Raw genomic sequence first — 26,178 nt, forward strand, 5'->3', positions numbered from 1 at the left:
TAAGAAAAGTACTACATCTTAATCATGGGCCAATTTAACATAAACCTGTCAAATACGCTCGAAGTTAATCCAACTGTCAAGCTGTTTGAAAGCTTTACATCTACAAATGTTAATTATCTTGTACAGACACATCACTGGCAGCAAACAGACTGTCACATCTATTATTCACCTCCTATAAGAAGTGACACAAATGTTCAAATGTTTCATTATCAGTCTTAAAAACTGTGTGGGTTCAATCCTACTTACAGTTGAGTCATTATGATTCTTCGGATTTTAAGGCTCATCATTCATTTAAATTGGGCCTTTCTGGGGACGCAGCAGAGGTGCCAATGCAGAGTGCTCCAGCAAAAAAAATTAGAATGCAGGGTCGTCATCCGGAAAAGTGAGCCAATTCAATATGAGCAAGCACACATTGCTGGTCGATTATTCTGCAGCGTGAATGCTGTATTTCGCAATCTTTGGATTGATTGCTGCCATGATAACCTTTCCAGAGTTAAAAACCTGTGTCAGAGTATTTCATGGTTATATTGTTGGTGTCTGACAGGCCTTCAAACTCTTCTTACATTTTATATTCTAGATACAGGGCTATTTCTGGTCTGATCGTCCTGACACAACAGAACACAGAATCATCAGAGAAGCCATCATTGGAAACAGTTTGCAAAAGGGCAAAGCATTTTCAAAACAGTCTTGGCAGGTGATTGAATGAACTGAATTGAATGAAGACTGTCAATCAAACTCTTGCCGAAGCCACTCCGGAGAAGAACAAAAACATCTTTTCCATCAGGAAAAGCCTGTTCTTCTCTCTGCTTAATGAAGTTCTACACTAACCTCTATAGGGGCCATCTCTCTCTGTTGTCACACACACCTAAACCAGGTGCCACAAGACGCTGATTGGTCCTTTACATTACATTATCCAAAGCGACTTACAACCATACACCGTAGACACAGCTACAGGGAGCAATTCAGGGTTAATTGTCTTGCTCAAGGACACAACGACTAGTGCGGGGATTGAACCACCAACCCCCTGATTGAAAGACGGACCTGCTAACCACTGACCCACAGTCGCCCGTGCAGCCTGATGAGACGGATTCTCCCCACGATGTCGTGAGAATCCATCGTCTGTGCAAGGTAACCGTCTCGGAGCTTCACTGGAGCACTCGAATGTTGTGAAAACGAAGACAACGCCTCCAGGATCAGAGTCTCGTCCTACCTGTGGAGTTGTTATGATGCAGCAGCTTGGAGGGAGATCTCAGGCCGGGAGTTTGTACCGTAGAGTTTGGAGAGACGGGGCTCTTCTTTAAGTGCTCTGATGCGGCGACACTGTTCTCCATGAGCGACTCACCTGGGGACCAATCACACGGAAGACTCACCAATCAGAGGAAATAAACACATTGACCGTCCACCATGACGCGTAGAAAGAACTTAAACATCATAAAGCAGTGGCAGGATGAGGACCCAGAATACTATTCTCAACCATAAACAGCTATTTAAAACCCTATACCTGCTACCTCGAACTTATTTCAGAATACTTATAACACACTGTGCTGGCATTTTACCAAACCCTTAAAAAAACCTCTTAAACTACACATACAGTAACTAACTAACTACTTAACTCAAACTTCTCCTCTCTTAATAATGAACAAATGTAAATGTACAATCTGGCTTCGGAGCTAACCGCAGTACAGAGACGGCTCTCGTCAAAGTTTTAATGATCTTAGATTAAATGCTGATAGTAGAATAAGATCTGACTGATTCAAATGGTTATTCGCAATTTCATGTACAAGTCCCATGATTTGTAAAAAATGTATTACATTTGATATCGTTATTACATAATGTGTCATATGCACAATATGACTTAATCTCATAATATATTTCACAGCAATATGCTAGTAACCCTCAGAAAGTGTAATGGGGATTTGAATGTGTGTTATGGCCTTCTGTTAAAGTGGAAGGCCCTTTTTTAGGGGGATATTAGCCTTTAACATACATCTCTTCAAATATTCCATTAACTTAATTAAAATCTAAGGAAATTGAAAGATGATTAAATGATTAACCCCAGAACTTAATATGACTCACTCCTGAGCCAAGAGCGTCTTCTGTTTTACGACCTCCTTAATATGATTAGATGTGGCTTTACTGGCTTTACTGGCTTTACTGGACAACTGCAGTCGATTATTAGAATGAAATGTCCTACTTAAACCGTGGTGCAGCATTAGAGATGGGAGCCACTGATTATATAAACCAATACTATGCACATGAGTGGAAGGCTTATTTAACCAGTGAAATCCTTTTTTTTGAACTCACAAATAAAGAACAAAGATAACTCGATCCAAGGGCATTTAAATAAAAATGTAATTTACCAGCAAGCAGCAGCCAAGTCAACCAGCAGCTAACACATGGATCCACCAAGGTACAGTAGGTACGGTCAAATCTGGGCACCTGCCGTACCTCATTGCAAATGTAGGAGTGCACAACAGCTTATGCTCCAATATGTAGGAGACATAATGTATTACTGTTCTAATCGTGTAATTAAAGCCATTACAAGTGATAATACAGACCCAGGGTGGATTATAAAGAAAAATAAAATCACATAAATCCTTCAAGTAACATACCATCAGTGGAGTGCCGGGGGATTTTGGACAGTTTCTGAGGAAGTGCACAGTTGTAATCCTGGAGGAACCGCTTGGTGCCGAGGCCGGGGCCCGATGCTACGCTGTCTCCGAAACCTCTTCTTTCTGAATAAAAACAAAAAAAAACAGCACATATGAAGGAAGGAGCCGGATGTGAGAAAGTTATGGATAAGTGGATATGACGGTTTGTTATTTGGTTACATTCTTCCTTTTCAAAAAGAGGCTGAATGACAAAAGAAAGAAAAAGAGTATGTTGAATACTACAGGACATATGAAACCAAACAGTGGATTTAGTTTGCTTTGTTATGCATCACGTTTGACCTTTAACCCTTAATGAGAGAAATGACTTTAGGCAACTAAAACACATCAGTAACAATGCACACCGTCAACTCTACATGATCACACAAGATGGATTTGATGAATGAATGAAAGGTATTCTACAACAATCACAACAAAGATTCATCGTGGCATTTCATAGCCTGATTCATGCAACCTTTTGTTAACCTTGTTGTCAGTACACGTGTAACTAATGGTTGTATAACTGGAAACAAACAACATTTATTTTATGGCAGATTTATCTTCCTAAGAAATCTAAACTCTCGGCATGGCACAAATTATATGCCTTTTGTACGGTAGTGTCGAACCGACTGTGCAGACACTCAGGGGAGGAACAGAGTGCACGTCCCTTGAGTGTTTACAATATTTGTTTTTCAGAAGGTTACTGCCAACATCTCCACATGAGCAAGATATTATTTTGCTGCAGGGAGTGCTAAATACATTTTTCTTTTTAAATAACACAGTAAAATAGACCACTTCTGGTGCCATAAAGGTTGGTTTATTGAGATATTAACATTTATTGTGTGCCACTGTAATATTCTCATACTTGTGTTGCACTGACTGCAGTGTGTGTCAGACTGTCGTAGTGCTGACCTGTGGTCTGTGTGAGACTGTCGTAGTGCTGACCTGTGGTCTGTGTCAGACTGTCGTAGTGCTGACCTGTGGTCTGTGTCAGACTGTCGTAGTGCTGACCTGTGGTCTGTGTGAGACTGTCGTAGTGCTGACCTGTGGTCTGTGTCAGACTGTCGTAGTGCTGACCTGTGGTCTGTGTGAGACTGTCGTAGTGCTGACCTGTGGTGTGTGTCAGACTGTCGTAGTGCTGACCTGTGGTCTGTGTGAGACTGTCGTAGTGCTGACCTGTGGTCTGTGTCAGACTGTCGTAGTGCTGACCTGTGGTCTGTGTGAGACTGTCGTAGTGCTGACCTGTGGTCTGTGTCAGACTGTCGTAGTGCTGACCTGTGGTCTGTGTCAGACTGTCGTAGTGCTGACCTGTGGTCTGTGTGAGACTGTCGTAGTGCTGACCTGTGGTCTGTGTCAGACTGTCGTAGTGCTGACCTGTGGTCTGTGTCAGACTGTCGTAGTGCTGACCTGTGGTCTGTGTCAGACTGTCGTAGTGCTGACCTGTGGTCTGTGTCAGACTGTCGTAGTGCAGACCTCCTCTGGCTACAGGCTGGCTGCCAAAAAGAGGATCGCAGTGAAGGTTGTGGCAGAGTTTTTCCAGGAAGCGGAGGACGTAGGTGACACTGCTGACTGTTGGCAGGGTCAGGGTGTGCTGCTGCTTGTCAAAGTAGGCTAGACAAGGCAAACAGGAGCAAAGGACATAGAATCAAATTCAGTTTGATTTAGTGTGCAGTCGGTTGTTTTACATGGAAAAAATGAGAAAAGGGATGGCTGATGTGAGAATGAGCTTTATACAAAAGGTATTTAGACTTCACAATTAATGTAACAATTACAACAGAAATGAATTCTCCATATGGTCTGCTAGTTCTTTGACTACAGTCTGTTAATCTGACAGATATGTCATCGCAACAAAAAGCAAGGAAACAATAAAGCAACGTGCTCTTAAAATGTAGCTTCATGAGGACCTTTAACGGAAGCAGGAGAGCGGTAGAGAAAGAGAGTCATATTTCTGCTTCCATGATGACACTTTAATCCCCACCTGATATGACTTCGCCTCCTTGCCCAGACTTGAGGCAAGAGAAGACGGTGCCCTGGTTGTGGGCGGAGTCCACACAAGCCTGAACACACTGCTGAAGCACCGAGGAGGCCCGGCCGGGCCCAAAGTGGTCCGGGAGCTGCTGGACCCGCCGCTGGTCCAAATAGGGTCCCACCTTGCCGTACTTATTTAGATACACACAAACTAGGGGGGAGAGCAACGAGCAGAGAAGTCAATATTGAAGGCTGCGTGACTCATTCGATGAAGAAATTTGTTATTGTAATCAAACACAAGGGACCATTATGTCTATTTTAAATCTTATCTGCGTGTATAACTCACTATTTGTCAGATTACGTTGCCATCGCAACACAAAAGGCGGTGATGCGGTGTCTGACAGCATGACAGATGAACTGAACATCCCAGACAGGGATAATAATGTGCCGCGTGTCCAGGTGTGTGGTCTGTGTACCTGTGGGGGCCTGTAGTGCAGAATTGGGGATGGTGGCGTTGTCCATAGGCACGGTGCTGGTGTCGGGCTCTGGGGTGCTGCTGGTAGGAGACGTGGGGACTGGATTAGGGACCACGCGGGGTTTTCTCTGGATACGAACACACACATTCAAACATTTTGTATCCTTTTTCAGTGCATATGTGACACTTATATTGCTCCTTTATGTTCGTATTCTTGCCTCCATGTAAATGCAACATGGTGTAACATCAGTAAACAAAACAGATATTATGAAAAGGAAAATTCATGACTGTCCCAGGTGTTTCCCATTCATCTCTTTTCAGTGCCTCATTGGGAGCTGTAAAGTGACGCTACCTGCTTTGCCAGCCTACATTTGTTCTTGTAATTGTTGGTGCCTTAACGGAGAACAGCTCAACCAAACTTTCTTGAAAAATATATTCAAACAGAATGGCATTCATGTATAGATTTTGCAAGACAAAACCGACAAAGATAAATATATATTTTCAACAGGACATAACAACTTGTTTCAGTGAAGGAGGAGAGCACTGGACAACACATAGAGCTAACTCTTGAAATGATAGTAAGTTATGTGTTATGAAACAATACAGCCAATAAGCTCTTTATGCAGCCAAGTGCTATAATGTGATAATCTGTGGTGCAGTGATACCTGTGTTACTGTGTATGTACTGGAAGGCTACCTTGCTACCAGGCTTGGGCCCTCTCTTCTTTGGGATCTTGATAGGCTCTGCCTGAGTCTGGGCTTGCTGCAGAGCGATGCTCTGAGCCCAGTTGGCAGGCAGCCGGCCCCTGGTTCGCCCTGGGCCTGTCGCTGGCCGTCCTGGACCCGCCATGGCATCTTCCAGCCAGCCAGCTCGCTTCGCCCAGCCCAACTGCTGCAAACCAAGAGCAAAGGAGACAAAGAGTCAAGTGGCGTAACTCTTCCTGCTGCGATACTCTACAATGGTCCTACAGAATTCAAGATGTGACATAAGGACAACAATGTTTACATGCAACCAAGGCTTACTGTATATAAGGGGAGCCAAGAAAAGCCCTGTGTGTGTCCTTTAGCCAGTCGGTTCACTCAACTAATAACATTATTAAGCCATGTATAAACAGTAGTATGGTTTGGAGTCCGACACCCAAATACAATGAAATAGAAATATGTCCGTGGTGCTCAAAACGTCCTCAATAATTCTAATGCACTAACTGTGGAAGGACGGCGTCTGGTTATGAAATGTGAAGCAAATGCAGAAGTGCCCTAAACTTGCATTCTTTCTCATAGCCAGCAGGGGGCAACTCCTCTGGTTGCAAACAGAAGTCTGATTGTATGGAAGCCTATGAGAAAAGTACCCTTAAACATCCCTCTATGGTTCAACCACAACATGATTCTTTTTGTAAATTATGGTCCCATTCAAAGTAAAAACAGTATGATTTAGGGCGTGGCTACCTTGGGATTGACAGGTCACTACCATGGCATTCTTAAAGTATGTTTTTTGTAATTTGGTGACCTCACCCTGCAATTAAAGGTAAGGTAAGGATGTTTATTGTCATTTTAAAAAACATACAACGACATAAAGGCAACCGTGCGTCCCTGAAGGTATCTCTAAACCACCTCACGCCTACCTTACTGCCGGGCTTGGGTCCTCGCTTCTTGGGGATCTTGATGGGCTCCAGGCCTTTGCCAGACTGGATGCTCTGTGGTCCCAACGCTGAGGCCTTCTGATTCCAGAGCCCCGTCACCTTGGTTTTCCTGCGGCCTGGCTTCCGTCCTCTCTGACCTGGAGGTCTGCCCACCGTGGGCGTGGGGTGCATGGCTGGGCTCTCCACACTCCCGTCTGTCAACGCCCCGAGGCTCTTAGGCAGCACTACTACATGGGCAAAGATGGGCAGATACACAAAAAAAGAGAGTTCAATAAATTGCTATGGCATTCCAGTGAAAAAGATATTCTTATATGATATTCATTCAAAACATATATACATATATATAGTACACATATACATTTTATAATGTGTAAACAGTCAGAGTAGTTATTTTCTCATTAGTTGTATTAGTAAGTAAAGTAAATATTTCTTAACCAATGAGTATTCAATCTGAAATCTAGACTTTATGATGTGGTTTTATGTGATGCGAATGACAAATGAAACTGAAATGAAGATACTGTTTCATTCAAAATCAACGACACCACACATGCATATTAACACCAATACACAGCAGAATGAGTTGTGTACTGATTGCACACAGGTCCAATAAGCTTTACACTGTTGGCTACAATGTCACTGTTTGCAGTCGTACATCAAGTTAATCAGGTATTAGCATTATTCTCCCTTGGCTATAAATACATTCCACATGAGAAATAATCGATTCTTAGACGCATCGTAATTCTCTTTTGAACCATTAAGACTCAATAATCAGAAATGTAAAACTCAACTCTCAACGTTATGATCACCTGTAACAATTCAAATGACACCGGGCTGTTTGTTCCTTACCGCTGCCCCTGAACGCAGCAGATATGCATCGTGTTTACTTTCTAGATTAGACTAAATACTAGCAGAGTTTTGGTGAGGGCGGCGGAGCTTGAGCAGCCGAATAAAGATTACATTACATTTAATTTAGCTGACGCTTTTATCCAAAGCAACTTACATTCATACACCTGTAGACACGGCTACGGGGAGCAATTCGGGGTGTCTTGCTCAAGGACACATCGACTAGGGCTAGCAGAGCCGGGGATCGAACCGCCGATCCTCTGATTGAAGGACAGACCTGCTAACCTGCCATGCACTGAGCCACAGTCGCCCTAGATACAATCCCACCAGCACCCCCTTGTTTAAAAGCTGATATATAGAAACATTGAGCTTTTCCTCCCACACAATTGGAAATGGTGAAAGATAATCAATACGTAGATTCACACTTTATTTGCGCTCCTACTCATTGAGAATCAGAGCTTGTCGTACACTTTAAACCGAGATACAACATTCACGTCAACGTTTTTACGGACATAACTCTACTCTATCACTGAAGAAAGCGTGTAGGATGGCAGTAACTGGAAATTGTATTTAATTTCTTGTTGGTTGTCTTTGCAATGCTTGGAACTGTAATCCTCCAGTTGACACATATATTCTATTTGTTACTAATATTAAATTAATAAAAGATAATGGAAGTAAATTCACCTGTTTTTTTATAGTAGAAAAAAAACCAAAAACGTACGTACATAAAAATGTTGATGCATCCAGATGAATAGCACTTCAGTAGCACTTAAATGGCACTTACGGATAGTACTTTGTAGTTTGACTTTATTGAAGAAATTGTACTTGCTTGATTCTTGTTGTTCTGAGTTTGGACTCACGGTTTAATGCACTTATTGTAAGTCGCTTTGGATAAAAGCGTCAGCTAAATGACATGTAATGTAATGTAATGTAATCGATAATCCTCGAGTTTCCCATCCCTTCATTCCCACAATCTGAGGCATCAAACCTTTCAAACGTCCAGTTGTGTTCAAAGCAGAACTAAATCCACCGTTCATAACACCAGAGTTTCTCACTGCAGCGCGACAGCAGAGAAGGTCAAACATTCCGCAGCGAGACATTTTTCCTCACTTGAACTTCCTTCCTCAGCTGCACCTCTCAGGCCGTGAGAGTGCTTCACAGTCAGAGTGAACGGGTGGAGAGAAGAAAAGAGGGCGCGAGGCGACATCAAGAGGCGCATGCACCGGGTTGCTTCAGAAGGCTGCTCTGTGAATTTCAAAGTGCCAGTGAACTCAGAGGCACTAGTCTGCATTTCTTCATTTAAATAAGGTCACAGAACTCAGACTCTCTCTCTCTCTCTCTCGCTCTCTCTGCAACATGATTTTTCTTTGTGGTAGTCAGATGAAGGGAGAGGGAAATAATAGATGCAACAATGAATCATGACATATACTACTTGCCGTAAGATCTGTTTAATAGTAATCATGGTATTTTCTCCCGCAATATTAGTGATGGTCCAAATGGATTTCCCAGTAAGCTCAAATGGTATCTACTCATGCATCACAAATAAGGTTTTATTGCTCAGCTTTTAAAGGAATGTGTCAACACAAATGAGGAGAATATAATTTAGTTTGTGTTACTCGAAGCACAAGAGATAACGGATATCTAAAAGCTTCACCATCTGCATGGCCAGATAACACCACGAGTAAGCAAGAACTTATCTATGGGGTGGGTATATGGTGTACAACAGTTTATCAGTCCAGCATTGTACTGTGAAGTCAGACTCACAGGCATAACCAGCATAACTGTGATCCATATCCACCAACAAAATATGAAGATGAAGCACAGAGAAAAAGAAAGAACTGAAAGATAGCGGGTGAAAGGGAAGAATACGGAGAACACAAGTAATCAGCGATGATTTTCTTGTGGTCTACCTTGAATTCTCTGCTGGCTAGAAATAAAAAGAAGAAATGTGTGAACTCCTTAAAAGCCTGAGGAACAAACCCGAATAAAGAAATAAGCGGCTGACAGCTGTGAGACGTAAGTCTTAAATTGTATCTCTCAAAGTCCCACCCATGAATGCACACCCATTCCTTTCTTGACAGTAAACATTTCAGAAAAGTCACATGAACCACTAAGGGAACATGCGCGTGGAAAAATCACTTAGAGCAGGGCCTATATTAAATACATAAAAAATAACAAAATAAGCCATGCACTTCATGTAAGCCAACACTGCTGGCAAAACCTCAAGAATGTGCGCATGAAAAAACAACCACAGAAGAAAGAACCACAGTATATCCAGGATATCTGGCTTCACATGCACCTGCAAGTCCCCCCCACACACACACACACACGCGCACGTGCACACGCACACAGCAAAGACTAAAATGCGCTGGTATTTATCCTGGATCAGCCATGGACAGATTTACGAGAGGAGCAGCCACATTCATTAACGTGGGGCTGTATTTATTAAACACACTTTCACACGGGAGCACCAATCAATGCAAAGCTCAGTGTGCAGGCTACTGCGACTTTCCATTGGGGAGCCGACGTGGAGCGGAGAAAAGAACCAGACACCTGATTGATCCTTAACAGATTGGACAAATCCTAGATCATATGTTTCGAAAAGGTTTAAAGAGCTAGGGGTTACATGTTCGCCGATCAATGGCAGTGCCGAATAAACAGCATAATGAGCGTTACCCTTTTTTTCCCTGTTTTTCCCCTCCCTCTCCCTTGAGTGCACGGAGTTCATAGAGTTCACAAAGCCACCGCTGGCAGCTTCACATTACGGGACGATAACTTTTAATCTATCACTCCGACTGCATTTCTGTCATTTCGCTCATCTTTACTCACCTCTCGTGCCCCACGACCAAAGTCAAAAGTGTGTGGTTGTCTGCACAGCTGTCCTCAGATTCACCCTCTCTCCTCCTGCCCTGTCCTCCTCTCCCACTCTTCCTCTGCAGTAGCTCCTCCTTTCTTTCTTTTTCCTCCCACCATCTGCTGGCAATGTAAACAATCCACCTCTAGCAGCATATGTCTGTCTTATCTCTCCGTTTTTTAGCCCTTCTCTTGACTCAATTCTCTCCGAAATGTCTAATCAGACCCTGTTAGCCGGGGTGCCAACGAGAGGCCTGTGGAGGGGTACCCAGGCTCGCTTCAACCACGTCAAGGCCCAACTCTGCCAACTGGGGGAGTGCCAGGCCTTCATAAAACACTAGCAGGCTACAAAGGCATGTACTGCCTCCCCATATCCCGCCTTCCTTTTTCACTCCTACTAACGGTGCAGCTGACCTTACGGCTGATAACCTTTGTAACCACTTCTCCCTTTTATGTTTCCTGTATAACAAATAGCTTCCTTTGATTCCCCATGTTGAGAAAGCAAACGTGGCTACAACTTCTGAAATGCTCCAGCTTGAAGAGAAACTGCCCGGTTGACACAGGAAACTCCTCGTTTGCTGAATGGAAAAACAAAGCAACGGATCGTGTAGCTCGGACTGTGATGCAAACGCAGCCCAAACCATTCCTACTTTAACATTTTATAAACTGAACTGGATGTTGGAAGCTTAGTTTGCAAACACAGCTGAAAAGTTATCTGGAGAGAGATCACAGCAACATCTGGCAAGAAAAATAGCAAACTCATGTTGATGACTTGATCAACTAATGATGCCTTCAGGCGGATGATGTAATACTTACATCACACTGTAGACTGTGTTGCACCAACCAAACCCACAAATACAGTGAAAAGTAATAGTAGAGCTGCTGCAGTGCATACTATTGATGAAATATCCTTTTCACCTGACGCTCGTCCCAAAATAAGCACCATAAAAGTGCTTGTTACGCAATGCAATTGACGAAATAAAGGCCGCATCTTTACAGTGAATTAGTCATGGCTGTTTTAATTAAACTCTGATTATTACCATTTGGGTACAATATACTAAATATAACCATGTCTAACAAAGTAATATAATGTGATCTACGTCCACTCACCAAAACCTTGTTTTAAAGCCCTGTTCACTGAGTTATTTATTTATTGGTAATAATTTATTTAGTATTGGCAGTGTTTGAGTGCTTTAACTGTTAAAAGTAAGAATTATAGCCAATAAGCAACTCTTGAATGATAGTCCGTTCTCAAATTAAATACATTTTCTTTGTTTTCTCTATTGCATCTCAAACGTACCAAACCGTGACTCGGTTTACAATGTTTTTGTCTCGTTACAGCTCTAATAAAAGTGTCTATTTTAATTAGAGAGAGAGGGACAAGTCAATCAAGCACATTTTGGACACTATTCCATTGTCCTGAAAAGAAGGGGCAGTTTATCTGAACTAGTCCCCTACTGAAGTTAGTACCTGGCCATGTGGACAGATGTGGTTCTCCATGATTTTTGAAACAATGTCTCTGGTGTTTCGGCCTCCTCAACAACACAGTAGAGGTGAATATCTTTTCGCAGAAGAGAAACAAACACGACACCTCCCGCGCCTCCTGTGAAGGTCCATACCTTTGGTGCCGGGCGGCTGAAGGTTGTCTCCAGTGAGGGCGCACCAGCCAACAGGGAAGATGTCACGCGAGTCATAGCGGCAGTAGTAGTCAAAGGCTCCCCGCCAACCATCAAAGGTGACCAGCACCTCGACACCACGCAGTGCACCCACTGTAGCCGGGCAGATGAAGTGGGGATTTTTACGGTCCACCGCCTCCAGCTTCATGCCTAACTGGAAGGAGTTCTGCTCTGGGGCGGGAGGCTCCTGCTGGGGAACACGGAGAGAAAGAATGGGGGTCAGGCATGAAGTTGGCACGTGTATCTGTGTATTCATTTGTACCAGGAAAGTGCAGTAAAACCAACGAAATACTGGTGAGCTTTTGCATTTTTTGTTTTTGTTATTCTACCAGACATTATGGCATTCAGTTATTGTTTGTGAATGCTGGTACGAATAAGTAAATATGACTCGTAAAGAAACCTGCTCGTCTCCTCCCTGATTTGGGACAGCAACTAGTTTGTTCAGAGTGTGTTGAGTTCGTGAGCCTTGTACAGGTACCTTGTGAAAGATGCGAGAGGGAGCCATCTCAGCTCCATTTAGTGTTTTCAGAAGGAACATGGGCCAAGAGGACGCATTGAGACGGAAACCTGAAGAAGACGACAATTGTTGTCATGACTACAACAGCTTTAGAGCCACGGCTTGCATGGTGAACATGGTGACGTGGACAAATCATGGGAAAGCTACAAAACAAGACTACAATCTGAACACGTCACCTTGGCCCTGAGAAGTTCTGATGAGTTTTCACTATATTTTGACATCTCATAGACCTAACGATTAATCAAGAAAATAATTAGCAGATGGAGAAATTAAGAAAAGAAAAGAAAGTCGCAAACCTAACAACAATCAGTCTTAACACGTCAAAATGGGCGGACTAACAGATGCTCTCGTGTCTCTTCCCATGGGTCAATACAGAAACATCCGGGGTAGGAGGCTCCCTATGCTGTGTTAGGGAGTTATTTATAGGCATTAGCATGACACACTTACATGTGTGCTGTTAGTCACTGAAAACCCTCCAAATCATGAGAAGACAAAAAGGTAACGTGTCCGCGTGTATCCTTACCGAGTGGAGGCTGCAACATGCCTCCGTTCTTCTCACAGTTGCCTATTGGCTGGATCTCTGAGGAGTCCACGAGGCGCCAGAAGTCGTTCTTGTTGTCCGACCCGTCCAAGCGCAGCCGCAGCCGCGAGCCCGTTAGGCCCACCACTGTGGCGATGCAGGTGGACGTGGTGTTTCGCGGGTCCAGGGCTTCCAGCTTCATCCCTGCCTTGAACTCGTTGAGCGGAGGCGTGAGGCTCTAGATGGTGACGGCAGACGAGCGTTTAGTCGGGAGAGGAGAGATGCTTACAAATAGCTTTGATAAAGACAGAGAGGAGGGGGCCTTTCAATCTCGCTCACCTGTCTGAAGCGAGCAGACGGTGCAGCAACGGCACCCGTCTCTTTCAGGTATTTCTCCCAACTGAAAAGCCCTGCAGAAGAACACGAAGAGCCACAGCAGTGGTGGAAAGTTTCGTAAATATTCAGGTTTTTATGCAAAGATTTGGGCAAACAATGCTTAAAATCTATTATCAACACTTGTCTTGGTGATTAATGAAACATGGCTGAGGTAAACCCTTTTTCCTTTTAGAATCGCCCCAGACTGATCACTGTGGGTTATTTACCTTGGTACTGTGAGAGCACCCGGGAGGGCCGTCCACTCCGGGCTTGCTTGATCCTTCTGGCATCTTTCCACTCTATAGCTGGAGAAGCCAAGAAAGATATAATAAGCTCTCAACTACGGGTGATTTTCACATCAGGCAGTACCCTGCAATACCTGCCACACTCTCAACATGGCCTGGCACAGGACTATTACTATAGGACAGTGGTTCTCCAAAGGTGGGTATGTGTACCCCTGGGGGTACATGAAGGCACTCCAGGGGGTATGTGAGAGTTAAAAAAATATAGATTTAAAATGAGCATCCATTAAAAAAATCCTTCTTGTTTAATAAATATTCAATAAAATATAAGTGTAAGTTCATAAACTGAATTTGATATATTCTATATTAAATCAGACTCTGATTACATATTTGTTTCAACCAAAATGCTTTGTCAGGGGGTACTCGGCTGAAAGAATATTTCACAAGGGGTACAACCCTGAAAAAAGGTTGAGAACCACTGCAATAGAAAAACAATGGATCTGCCTGCACAGTAAAAACAAAAAGGATGGGTTGGAATAAAGTCAAAGTGAGCCATACGTCTAGCTTTAGCTGAATGCTACTTATGAATACTTGTTTGTTATAATTATTTTGGGGGAAAAACTGCTTTCATATTGCGAATGGCATAGTGCAATGTTACCTTTCTGTGGCACAGGTTTCCTCATGCTCCAACACTGACCAAGCTCACGACACACAAGTGGCCTCCACTCTAAAGACAAGAGAGAAACAACACAAAGAGCTTTGTTAAGCTGGCTGAAATCAACAGAGGAACGTGGTCAATTGTTTTTTGTTGCTGTTACATTTGAAAACAAACCTTTGTGTGGTAATATGTCGGACTGAATTTTAGTGAAATGTGTTTAATATTTTGCATATTCCATATTTCCATTTGATGAAAACGTGCCGCCATAGAACACATCAAGTGCAAGGCTTGAATATTTCCCTCGGTATTAAAGATGATATATTTCTGATTATTACTCTGTTGTTCCTGTAAACAAAAAGATAAAATATGAGAGATATTTAAGAAAGATCTTGCTGCACGAGGCCCAATAGTCGGTTACTGTCTGTGGACGCTACGTGAACCATCATGCGGCAAATGTGTGTAAATTAGAGTCACACAGAACGGGTTATACCGGTCATGGACAAACAAGCTTAAAATCGGATCAATCAATCGGTGCTTCTCTATTCAAGTTAGACTTAATATAGTTTGTTCAAATCGCTGAAACAAGCTAAAGCGTCAGACAGTGTGGATTCTGCAACCATAAGCCTACTTGTGTTTTGGATGTTGTGATATTTAAGGATCTAGCCGGTTTGAATGTTTTATATGGTGAGAGCTAAAAGGGTTATTTTGAGATAATGGAAATCTACCTCCCCGTCGTGTTGCTCAATGATTTGGTTTCTTTTTATATCCGTAAAGGATTGGGTACTCTGCATCAGAGTCATACTGTACATTTCTTAAGATGTTTGGCTCCCTATATTGATCATATGAGAACGCATATCAACTCAATTTAAAAACATCCACATCCGTGACAATGCACTGGAGATGCAACATGTTTCTCGTTTGTGTTTTTAGAAATATTTTTTTCCAAGTTCGAAACAACATTTTTTTAAAAGGGGGGGGCGTAAACTTTAAGTTTAGGGATTAACAACTCACTAATAGAGAGTAAGAGTTAACTCAAATAACTGATACCACAAATAACACCACAGGGGTACTCCGACCCAAGGTTGGGCGACAATATGTTAACTGTACTGCATTTGAAAGGGAAACCAGAGGTCTGCCCTTTATCTTTGTAGCAGGCCTTCTCTCCAGGCAGGGGGTCATCACGGGAGGCAACCAGAACAGGTTCAACAAAGACACCCAGGATCATGCCAACATGTACCACATCTAGATTTAATGAGCTTTTTCACACTTTAAGGAGTCACTTAGAGGTCCTTGCTGAGATAACTGTATGCAGGCAATTCATAAAAACCAGAGGGGAGGAAATATTGGAAACCTCTCAGTATAGTGCAAACCAAGCAGCCTCCGAATCAACACCAGTCTCAACATGTTGTCAGTATCACTCAGCTCCAATACTATTATTGTCATTCACACAACGTCAATTAAACACTCCCATGCAATGATCTTGTGAGAATATTTCCAAAATGCCTTGTCATGAATCAGTGGATTAGTGTTGAGGCTCGGGGACTCACACCCTGGGCTTTCCAGAGTCACCAACCAGACACAATATAAAAAGGTCAACGGATCAGATGGATCAAAACAATGGGTGGCACAAGGCATGTACGACATGTAATATACATACAAATAATACAAAATGTAGATTTCTTTTAGATTTTATGACAATTATTATGTACATGCCCAAGCGAGTTATGACACACCGTAACGGTAAGCAGAGAACAAACACTTGTTAACCATCTGCCAAATATTTAAATGAGTGTGATTAGTAAGTCACATACATGAACTGTGAGCTTACAAAGAAACACAAGTCAATGTCAGAGGACAACGTTTGGTATGTTTCCATGAACTGCAGCCTACCTTAAAACTTCATACCCGCTTAGCAGCGTTTCTCCTCCCGGGATGATTTCCTCTTCAATGGAAGTGCGCCTTTTTTCCTCCGCCAAGGGGGGGTGGCGTCCAAATTAAAGCGGCCCGGTCTGTGTTTTCTTTTTTTTTCTTCCCCCCCCCCCCGTCTGGGAAGAAAGTGACAGAAGGACTGGCATTAGAGGGAGATCCGCGTGTACCCGTTCCTCCTCCTGTTGCTAAACCCAGCGACTGTGTTTATTTACATCTCAAAGCACACGGATAGTCCTGTGTCGCCCCCCCCCCCCCCCTCCCTCACCCCCCCCATTTATAGACAGAAATATCGCTTCTCGCGACGCAGAAAGGTGTTGAGCTCCGTTCCGGAACACAAAACCGACACACGGGACCCCCGCCGCCCTCTCCCTCTATCACACCGGGGTCGCATGCCCAATAACTATGCTATTCACGAGCTAACACCACGAGTAACAGTCGCCCCCAGAGAGTATATCAGACCCGCGTGCAGCAAGTGCAAGACACCCGACATCCAGCATGCTATGCTACGCTCGGCTACACACAGACATGCCCACTGCCCGGGATGCTAGTTTAGCTCTGCGGCTCGCTAGCCCGCAGACCTGGTTATAAATATTAGCTTTAGCAGAGAGGGAGCCCACCGGCATCCAGGGGGGGGGCGGCCAGGTGCTAACCCGGGCTCAACGCTGCAGCGGAGGCTAAAACGCGACGTCGCTCGGTGTATCCGAGGGTGTTTACCTTGCTTTGTAACGTGTGTTTTGTTTCTGGTGTGGATTTTAGCGCTTGTCCGCCATTTTTTTTCTCTCTCTACACGATGAGGAGGGGGTGTTTTGCCAACATTTTTTTTTTGTTGGGCAGTCAGTCAGTCAGTCAGGCGGGCTGGCTGGAGGTTAGAGGATGGAGAGAGGGCAAAGAACGACCCGTGGCGGCCAAAAGAGTTCATGCACGGGATTAAAATAAGTAATAAAAACAGTATGACATTTAACAAATATGTATTTATAGTTGAAGCCCCCAGGTAAAACATGTATTTAATACATCACTTGTATTATCTGGTATTTATTTCACTGCAATACCGACATATGAAATGAATTGGGATATTATGTTTTCAGTCCGGGAGGCAGACTCAGTCACCTCATTTAAGAATAGACTTAAGACTTTCCTGTTTGATAGTGCTTATAGTTAGGGCTGAATCAGGTTTGCCCTGGTCGAGCCCCTTGATATGCTGCTATAGGCTTATAGGTTGCTGGGGGATGTTTTAGGATACACTGAGCACCTATCTCCTCTTCTCTCTCTACTTATGGATGAATTCACATCTCTCCATTGCACCTTATTAACTCTGCTTCCTCCCCGGAGTCGTTGTGACTTCACGTCTCATAGGGTCCATTGGACCTGGAGGTGTCTGATGCTGGTGAGCCGGCCTCCCGCGTTGGCCCTGCTGATGCCCCGCCCCCCCTCCTCTCTACCTCCTTCTGTTTCATGGATTGGAGTTCCATTCATACATTGTCATATTCATGTAATGTGTTTATGTAACTCTGTAACGCTGTTCATTCTGTACACATGACATCTATTGCTTCTGTCCATCCGGGGAGAGGGATCCTCCTCTGTTGCGCTCCTGAAGGTTTCTTCCCTTTTTTCCCTGTCAAAGGTTATTTTTGGGGAGTTTTTCCTGATCTGATGTGAGGTCAAAGGTCAGGGATGTCGTATGTGTACAGATTGTAAAGCCCTCTGAGGCAAATTTGTAATTTTGTGATATTGGGTTATACAAAATAAACTGAATTGAATTGAATTGAATTGTACTACAATTTGTGCATTTGCATTTAACTTTTTTATATGAATTCATAAGCAGGCTTAAATTATAATACATATGGTCAGTTTGCCAACACACCTAGCTCAGGGGTGTCAAAGTGTAGTGCCCCAAACTAAAGTTGAATCAACACCTTTGAAAAACGGAACATTATAATATCTATCAAGGTGGGATTTATTGCAGGATAGTTGAGTTTCAGCAAAAGTTTTAGTCGGTTGTGCCTAATGAACTGGCAACTGAGTGTAGGTATTACAGCATACATTCTTCTTATGAATTAAATGTATTTAGTTAAATGCCATTGCATAAATTGCACTGTATATTACAGTGAATATAATGACTCCACCAAGCATCGCTGAGACTGCTGGATGGCTTGTAAGAATGCCGAAGAAATCGAGTTTTTCAATTCTTATGCAGCTCTTTGATATGAAATATCTCTCATCAAAGTTATTTTATCACACAATGTTGATAACTATGATCATTACTTTATCACACAAATATTAAAGCAAGACAAATAAGAGTGTAATTCCAGTAAACATTATTATTCCAGCGTTACTGCTGTACAGAGTACTGCTCTAGTTTCATTTCAACAGTGCTCTAGTTTTGGTGTTTGACTAAGAATGTGGGGTATTTGCCTTGAGCATAACATTAATAAAATGTGATTACCAGTGCACACAAAGCTTAACTTATTAACCACTATTTGTTCCAGTTAAGATTATTATAACATTCTGAACAGAATCATTGTAGCATCACATTGTGCAACAAATAGAGGAATTTAATCTAAAACATAATGTAATGCACACTCCCAGAGTGAAATCAGAGGGAAAATATCATTGAAATACAGTTTGCCGGCATGCAGTGGTGTAATAAACCTGGGCACAGTACAATATCTGTAAAGATATTCCTGATGAATTGTGTAGGTGTGAAAATTAGAAATAGTGGCCATTTGGTAATGCCATGCCAATTACGTCTGAGTAGCAACTGTAACTGTGTGATTTGGAGAAACACCCAGCAGTTCAATTGTGTGTAATGGTCACCTGGCAGCACTGCTAATGCCCATTTCAGCCTACGCCGGGCAGGCCATGGCCCAGTGGCCTCCTGCACCCCAGGCAATTATGTTTGGTTTCACACGGTGAAAAGGGTTAATTGGCAGTGCCCACGCGCCTGATTGGACCTGTTTCACGCCTGTCAGCCTTCATCGCATCAAAGGAAGCCACAGTCCACCAGACACCGTTATTAAAACACACACACACACACACACACACACACACCCACGCACACACCTCATGGACACACACAGTGTACAGACTTTCTACTTAAATCTAATGTTGTAATGATTGTACATATATGTGGAGGAATAAACACACATGCACATAACCTGCACACACAATACACAGAGACAACAAAAAAAACAGACAAAAAAAGAAATACAAGCCACTACTGTACAGGAACACACTTGTACATAAATATGTATTACCCTTTTTCCTCATGCAGAGACATAAAGTTGTTCACACTTGCCTGCACATATAGGCATTATGCAAATCACTTTCTGGTTGGTCCTAACTAATATCACTAGGGGTCAGTGTTGTTATATACAAAGCAGGGCCTGATCATTCTGCCACTTTCCTCAGTCTATTCATTTCATCATAATTATTGTGTGCTTTCCTCTGAGCACAGCACAGTAACACTGTGCAATTTTTCCTCTTTAAACTCTCAGCCTTTTATTCTAATGGCGATTAAGGATTTCATTTCTTTTATTAAGTAATATTTTCTTATATTGTGTAAAATCTTTGGTTTTGTTTATTTTTTATTCAGTTCTGTGTTCGTTGTATTTGAGGACTATTTGTACACGAGTTTCTGTCTGTTTTACTATAAACTGAATGCTATGCAATGAAGCCATGTATGTGTGCCTGCTCTTTGTAATAATCTCCATGTGGTTCTAGTTTTTAATTAATAATGCTTCAAACACTAAGCTGTGAGCAATCTTTGAAAGTCCATCAGCCATTATACAAGCCAGTTAGATTGGCATATGAACAGTGACTTTGTGTCCGCTCAGTATAAATCACACTTTCCCAAGGTACAACAAATTGTAAACACAAAACACATATAATACAGATCCAATTCTATGAGTCTCGCAACATGTTTTTCATCAAAGAAAACCCCATGAATGAAAATCCCTGGGTACATATTTTTTTCTTTACAATATTTACCAAAAATGAGCTTCACTCACTCCCCCCCCAAACATTACTAGAAACATAAGGAACAGCACAAGAAAGATAAGCAAATTATAAGGTTTGTTTTGCCAATGCAAATGCATTTGATAGCTGTAATCAGAAGAAATTTCAGAGGTAATCTTCCTCTTATCTTGTTAGCAGGGTTCCACAGTTATGTACAATACAAACACACAAAGAGCCTGTAAAGGAACATTTTCAGAGAGACCTTTTGTGTCAATGCAAATGTAAATTCTCATATTAGTGTTTGCTCTTCTCTTTTGGCAGCACAATTGTTTTTTGGCCCGTCTGGCTCTCTTAGCTCGCTACGTTTTGACGTTTTTTGGGATTTCCAAACATGTTGCTGGAGGTGTCCACTAGCCAATGGCATGGCTCCACTGCCGTGGTCTGCTTCTGCACATACAGACAGTGGAGCAAGGATATTTTCCCACTGTGCCTTCTTGTCACTTTCAGCACTCTGGCACGCTCCAACAAAGTCGCCCCTCTCACACATACACAAATACCCAGACACACACACACACACACACACACACACACACACACGCACACACAGGCATAAATAGACACTTACACACAAATGTGCACATGCACACACAGCGAGAGTCAGATTGCGTGTGTTCACTCCCGACTGTGCCTCAGAGGACTCTGTGCTCGTCCTACAGACGAGGACACGCACGCACGCACACACACACGCACGCACACACAAACACAAACACACACACACACACACACACACACACACACACACACACATTTCCCGTCTCTGCTGGCATCCTGGGAGGGACGTGCAAGAGAGAGAGCAAGAGCATATGTTGGATAGACGTTTGTTGAGGGGGGATATTTCTCTTTGGATGTTGTCTTACAAGCTCTGACGGCATGGTGCAGAAAGAAGGAATTTTTTTTCCTCCAATTTATTAATCCTTTTAGGCAATGTTCTCTGTTCAGAAATGCAAATTGAATCAATCTGAGGCTGACTTTAAGACTTTTCAAGTGGGATTTAATTAGAAGCCAGGGCCTGCAGTTTTTAATGAGAGAGGGGGCGGAGAGAGGGAGAAAGAGAGAGGCATGGGGAGGGAGAGTGGGTTGCGGTTTTGATCTGGGGGTCCTGCTGGAGAAAGGATACACAAACACCCACAACATACACGCACACAAGCATACACACATGCGCTCGCACAAATGCACCCTGTAGAGCCGAGTATGAGGCGGATGCCCGCTGTTTGGTTTTTCTTCACTTCCCTCATCTCCGTCTTGTGAGAGTTTTTGTGAGATCTGGTTACTTCAGTATACATCTCAAACCCTCACTGCACCGATGGAGGGAAGCTGCAGGCTGCTCCTCAGTGTTGGAGCTGCTCAATAGTAAAAGACCTCAGGTCAATACTGGACATGTGAGTGCATGTGAAGCTGATCTTTGCAGGAAAAAAAAAGATATAACTATCTCCCTTGGATGATCAAATATATATATATATATAATAATAAAAAAGTCGATGGATAGATTTCAACACATCATCTCAAACACAAGGAACACAAAGGGGTTCATGGATCACCGCACTGAACATTGTCTATTCAATTAAATTTAATGTATACAGCACCAAATAATAACAGAGGTTAAGTCGGGGCAATTTGAATATAGAGAAGGTCCAGACCGTACTCTTAATATGATTTACAGTGACCCAACAATTATTGTGTGTGTGTTATCTATAACTGCTGCTGGTCAGTAGTCATTGGCATCATATAAAAGCGGAGGCATTATATTGATGCTCATTGTAGCTTGCTTTTGTGAACCCTTAAAATGATCAAATGAGTAAGAACCAACATTACAGATTAAACCGAGAGCAACTCAATCAGATTTTAGCTTTTTTTTAAACTCATAAGAAGAAAGACCAAATTATTAAACTGACCATCATATAATGTACCAAAAATATGTCTTTTTAACCCTTTCCAGTTAATCATTTATGGATTTATTTGAAGGCCATAAGTGCCAAATCGCTTTTGTACTTATTCTTGTTATTTGAACAGTTACAGATCTTCTCGTCACTCCCCTTGTAAATGATTCGACCAGACAGCCCTTCCCTCAAGAGAATAACTACTCCCTGAATTTATCAGAGATTTCACTGCCATTTGGCTATCACGTGCTACGCCTAATCATTTTGGGGAAATATGACGCTGTTAAAAAGGGTGAAGTCGGCCTGTGGTGTCAGAATGTGGTTTGAGAGCTCACGCTCTCCTCTCTACAGTAACCCTCTGCCATCCTTCCCTCTCCCCTCACTGTTTCCTGTCACCCTCTCAAATTGGGGCCACGGCTGGATAGTGCTGGCATGTTTTCAAGGTCTGTGTGACATCTTAACAGCCAAAATGCTTGATTTTTCTGTTTTTGTATGGCCCCTTTTGTGTTGGCATCCCCTAGCAGGAGGAAGGGGAGGGGAAGGCTTTGACTCGTTAGTGCTTCGAACTTGACCATTTCCACTTTGAGAGTTATGTCTGTGCTGCTGTCTCTCATAAAAGCTGTGGTCTTTCTGCTGGAAAAGCAGCCACGATAAATGTCAGGATGATTATTTCAAGCTTGCGAGGCTTATTATAGGTAAGAAGAAATCTGAAATGATATGCATGAAAACAACAATTTGGGATGCCAGCGGAGTTGATGTACAGTATTGAAGGAGCAGTGGAAGGAGGGAAAGGATGTGAAGAGATGACTTTTACGCTGCCACGAAGAGACATTAGTTTACCCATTAAAGTGAGTACTCTAGTGTGTGTCTCGCAAAATGCCTGACGTCTAGTTGATACTGTCAATGTTTAAATAATACTAATTAATCTCCATTGTTGAAACATGTAATTAATCTCTCTCTCCCCCTCTCTGGCTGTCTCTCTGTCTCCTTCTCGTTCACATTTAATGGAACATGAAAGGAAAACCCAAAGAGCAAATGCTGTGTTGTGGTCCTCGCGGAGAGCTCATTGAGGGACTCACATCAGAGGAGAAGACAGGCAGAGAGACAGACGGGTGGACATGTTTTGACAAACAGACAGTTGGTCCAGAACTCCTCCCTATCTTACCACTCTGTGCCTCCTCTCCCCCTCTCTCTGTGTCTTTGAACTCAGGCCTTCATTAACAATCTGCTGATTAACTTGGGAACAGGGGGGGGGGGGTAGACAGATCAGACGGGGAAAGATACAGGGAGGAGTGACAGAGACAGAGCGAAAGAATTAGTGTGAGAGTATGTCCACAGTAAAGCTATGTTCAGACCAGCAGAGCGCTAGAAATAAAAACTCCAAAAAGAGTTGAAGCTGGCTGAACCTTCTCAATGCAACTGGCTTCACATTTTGGTGCGGACGGGACAAACGGAGCTTCTACAAACCTTAAACCTGGTCAGAGTCTGTGCAGCAGCTAAGATAAGAAGACAACTCCCTCTCGGCTGTCTGAACAAACTGAGCTGGGCTGCATTAAGACAGTCTAGGTGATGACAACGAGCAGGAGAGGACGGAACGGAGGTTTAATAATCAGCTGAGGTTCTGAGAAAAGGCTTTCTCTTCTCGGAGAGGCAGCATGTTGTGCTGATGGGCCGAGACAGACAGCCAGAGCGCTCGCCTGATGGACAGAGAGAAAGAGACAGACCGACAAAGGGAGAGAACGAGGGACGGGCCTGTTCTGAATTAATGACTGCTCTCATCAGAAGATGAATGTTCTCCCCTCGGAACCGAGCTGGCAAATAAAAAGAAAATCAGCCCGACGAATAATGAATACACAAATAAATAAATAAGCCAATAAATAAATGAATAAACGTGCCAGAACTCCTGAAAGACAGATTATGATCGATGCATATAGTCAGTGGCGTGCATTGGCGTGCGTGTGTGTGAGTTCTTCTTTGACTTTTCTGTGTTATGGTTATGTATGCACGCCGCATGCGGTCGTTTGGGACTGTAAACATGCATGTTTCGCACATACATGTAATTGCTGTTGTCCGCGAGTGTGTATTCAGAGTGTGTATTTGTGTGTGAGTGTTTAGCAGTGTTCATGTGTCTGTGCACGTTGTTCATGTGTCTGAGTTTGCGATTGTGCGTGTGTGTGTGCGTGTGTGTGTGTGTGTGTGTGTGTGTGTGTGAGTATTCACTTCCACGTGGGTTAGTGATGGTGTGTGCATGTATCCATCTTTATTTGTGTGAGTTTGTGTGTGTGTGTGTGTGTGTGTGCTCTCTGGTGAGTCTCCTTAACATCAAACAGCTGGAAGTAATAAAATATTTAGGAAGCGCTGGGAGTCTGTGAATATTAATACAGCCTTTTTTTCTGTCTCTCAAATCACCCTCTCTTTTTCCCTTCTTTCAATTTCTTCGTATTTTCCTCCCAGTTCCTCCCTCCCTCCATCCTGACTCACTCGGCCTCTATCGCTCTTCTTCTGCAGCTGCATCCCTCAGCCTGTTCTCTCCCGCTTTGCTTCTTTGGTCCAAACGCGTGGCCTAACTCTCTGATTCCAGTCCCTTTGACCTTGTTTATGAAGGAATCACGGTCACTTAATTGGGAGTCCCCTCTGAAAGCTGGCCCCCGAGGGTGATGGAGGGAGAAGAGAGGAGTTGACCCACGCCATTCTGTCTCGCTAGGGGTGTCGGCGTCTCACAGTGTGGGGGATGAGCAGTGTCACAAGTCCTCTGCGCCACCAGGCAGCAGAGTTCACCACGCTGCACCCGGCCATGTCAGACATGAAAGGGGACCAACAGGCAGACGGACGCCCCGGCTCATGGACAAGAAGCCTACATTTATAGGATTATGTTCAATTTACACTTTTGCTCCTTACTGACATAATTGGTGACACAAAGACAGACAGAGCACATGGAACAGACACTAAATAACTATATATATACTGTTTGCCAACAAAACTCTTCGAAGTGGCAGGGTCTATGGAGTTTAGCATCAGAATAATTATAAACTTTAATGGTTTAATTATAATATATTATTACATTTAGTTAGTTATAATTATTAGCAATTACAAATCAGTTAATTAGATTAGCATTTGATTCATGGAGAAAATTTAAGGCTGTTAAATTTGCCATGTATGGGAGCAATATATATATATATATATTATATATACGCAAGGAACACATACGCAAGGAAAACATAGGGATTCATTTATGCAGCGACAAATAATAACAGAGGTTAAGTCGGGGCAATTTGAATATAGAGAAGGTCCAGACCATACTCTTAATATGATTTACAGTGACCCAACAATTATTTATATATATATATATACAACGGCCAAAATGTCGAACTCAAGGCTTTTTAAAATTTATATATAAATATATTTTTTATATATATATATATATATTATATATATATATGTATATATATATATATATATATATATACATATATATATATATATATATATATATATATATAAATACAAGAAGGTGGAAAAAGTTAAAACACTAAAAACATAATGTGAAGAGTTTAAAGTTAAAGCCCTATCGATCAATATTAACTTCACAAAATAACTAATCATACAATTTAATACAATCCAATAGAATAAAATACAACCAGGACATTGTGAAATTGTCCAATGTGTGTTAAAACTCATGAGGATGAAATATGTAATCTTTCTTTTCACCTCTTAACTGCAGCTCATTTGTGTTTCGTTTCATCAGTTTTGAATTCTAGATTTCTTCTTTCAAAAGTCTGTTTTCATAGTTCCTATTTTGTATGTATTTATTCAGACGATTATATATTTCGTAACATTACATTTAATCATTTAATTTTGTGAACACTTTGGGTGTCCATATGTAGCAGCGGGAGCTCTGATTGGCCAGCTGTTGAGCTGTGACCCCACACGTGAATCCGGCAAAT

General features: G+C 42.6%; 1 protein-coding gene across 3 annotated transcripts in view; it reads right to left on the reverse strand.

The window, feature by feature from the left end:
* LOC117745344 (polycomb protein SCMH1) overlaps positions 1 to 17,142 on the reverse strand; it is an 18,349-nt gene extending 1,207 nt beyond the window's left edge. Inside the window, exons 1-15 of one of the 3 annotated variants that reach the window (XM_034553602.1) lie at positions 17,058 to 17,142; positions 16,305 to 16,459; positions 14,415 to 14,483; positions 13,742 to 13,819; positions 13,479 to 13,549; positions 13,143 to 13,377; positions 12,581 to 12,669; positions 12,046 to 12,292; positions 6,713 to 6,957; positions 5,788 to 5,982; positions 5,093 to 5,219; positions 4,627 to 4,827; positions 4,089 to 4,259; positions 2,613 to 2,735; positions 1,211 to 1,342 (exon numbers count right to left, since the gene is read on the reverse strand). In XM_034553602.1, the coding sequence (XP_034409493.1) occupies positions 1,211 to 1,342; positions 2,613 to 2,735; positions 4,089 to 4,259; positions 4,627 to 4,827; positions 5,093 to 5,219; positions 5,788 to 5,982; positions 6,713 to 6,957; positions 12,046 to 12,292; positions 12,581 to 12,669; positions 13,143 to 13,377; positions 13,479 to 13,549; positions 13,742 to 13,819; positions 14,415 to 14,439 (1,939 nt within the window). In that variant the 5' untranslated portion in view covers positions 14,440 to 14,483; positions 16,305 to 16,459; positions 17,058 to 17,142. Of the gene's footprint in view, positions 1 to 1,210; positions 1,343 to 2,612; positions 2,736 to 4,088; positions 4,260 to 4,626; positions 4,828 to 5,092; positions 5,220 to 5,787; positions 5,983 to 6,712; positions 6,958 to 12,045; positions 12,293 to 12,580; positions 12,670 to 13,142; positions 13,378 to 13,478; positions 13,550 to 13,741; positions 13,820 to 14,414; positions 14,484 to 16,304; positions 16,582 to 17,057 lie in introns of those variants that run through there. The other 2 variants (XM_034553604.1, XM_034553603.1) reach the window with 2 other exon arrangements.
* Positions 17,143 to 26,178: the final 9,036 nt, after the last annotated feature.

This window comes from Cyclopterus lumpus, chromosome 16, assembly GCF_009769545.1.
Source record: "Cyclopterus lumpus isolate fCycLum1 chromosome 16, fCycLum1.pri, whole genome shotgun sequence".
Classification (NCBI taxonomy): Eukaryota; Metazoa; Chordata; class Actinopteri; order Perciformes; family Cyclopteridae; genus Cyclopterus; species Cyclopterus lumpus.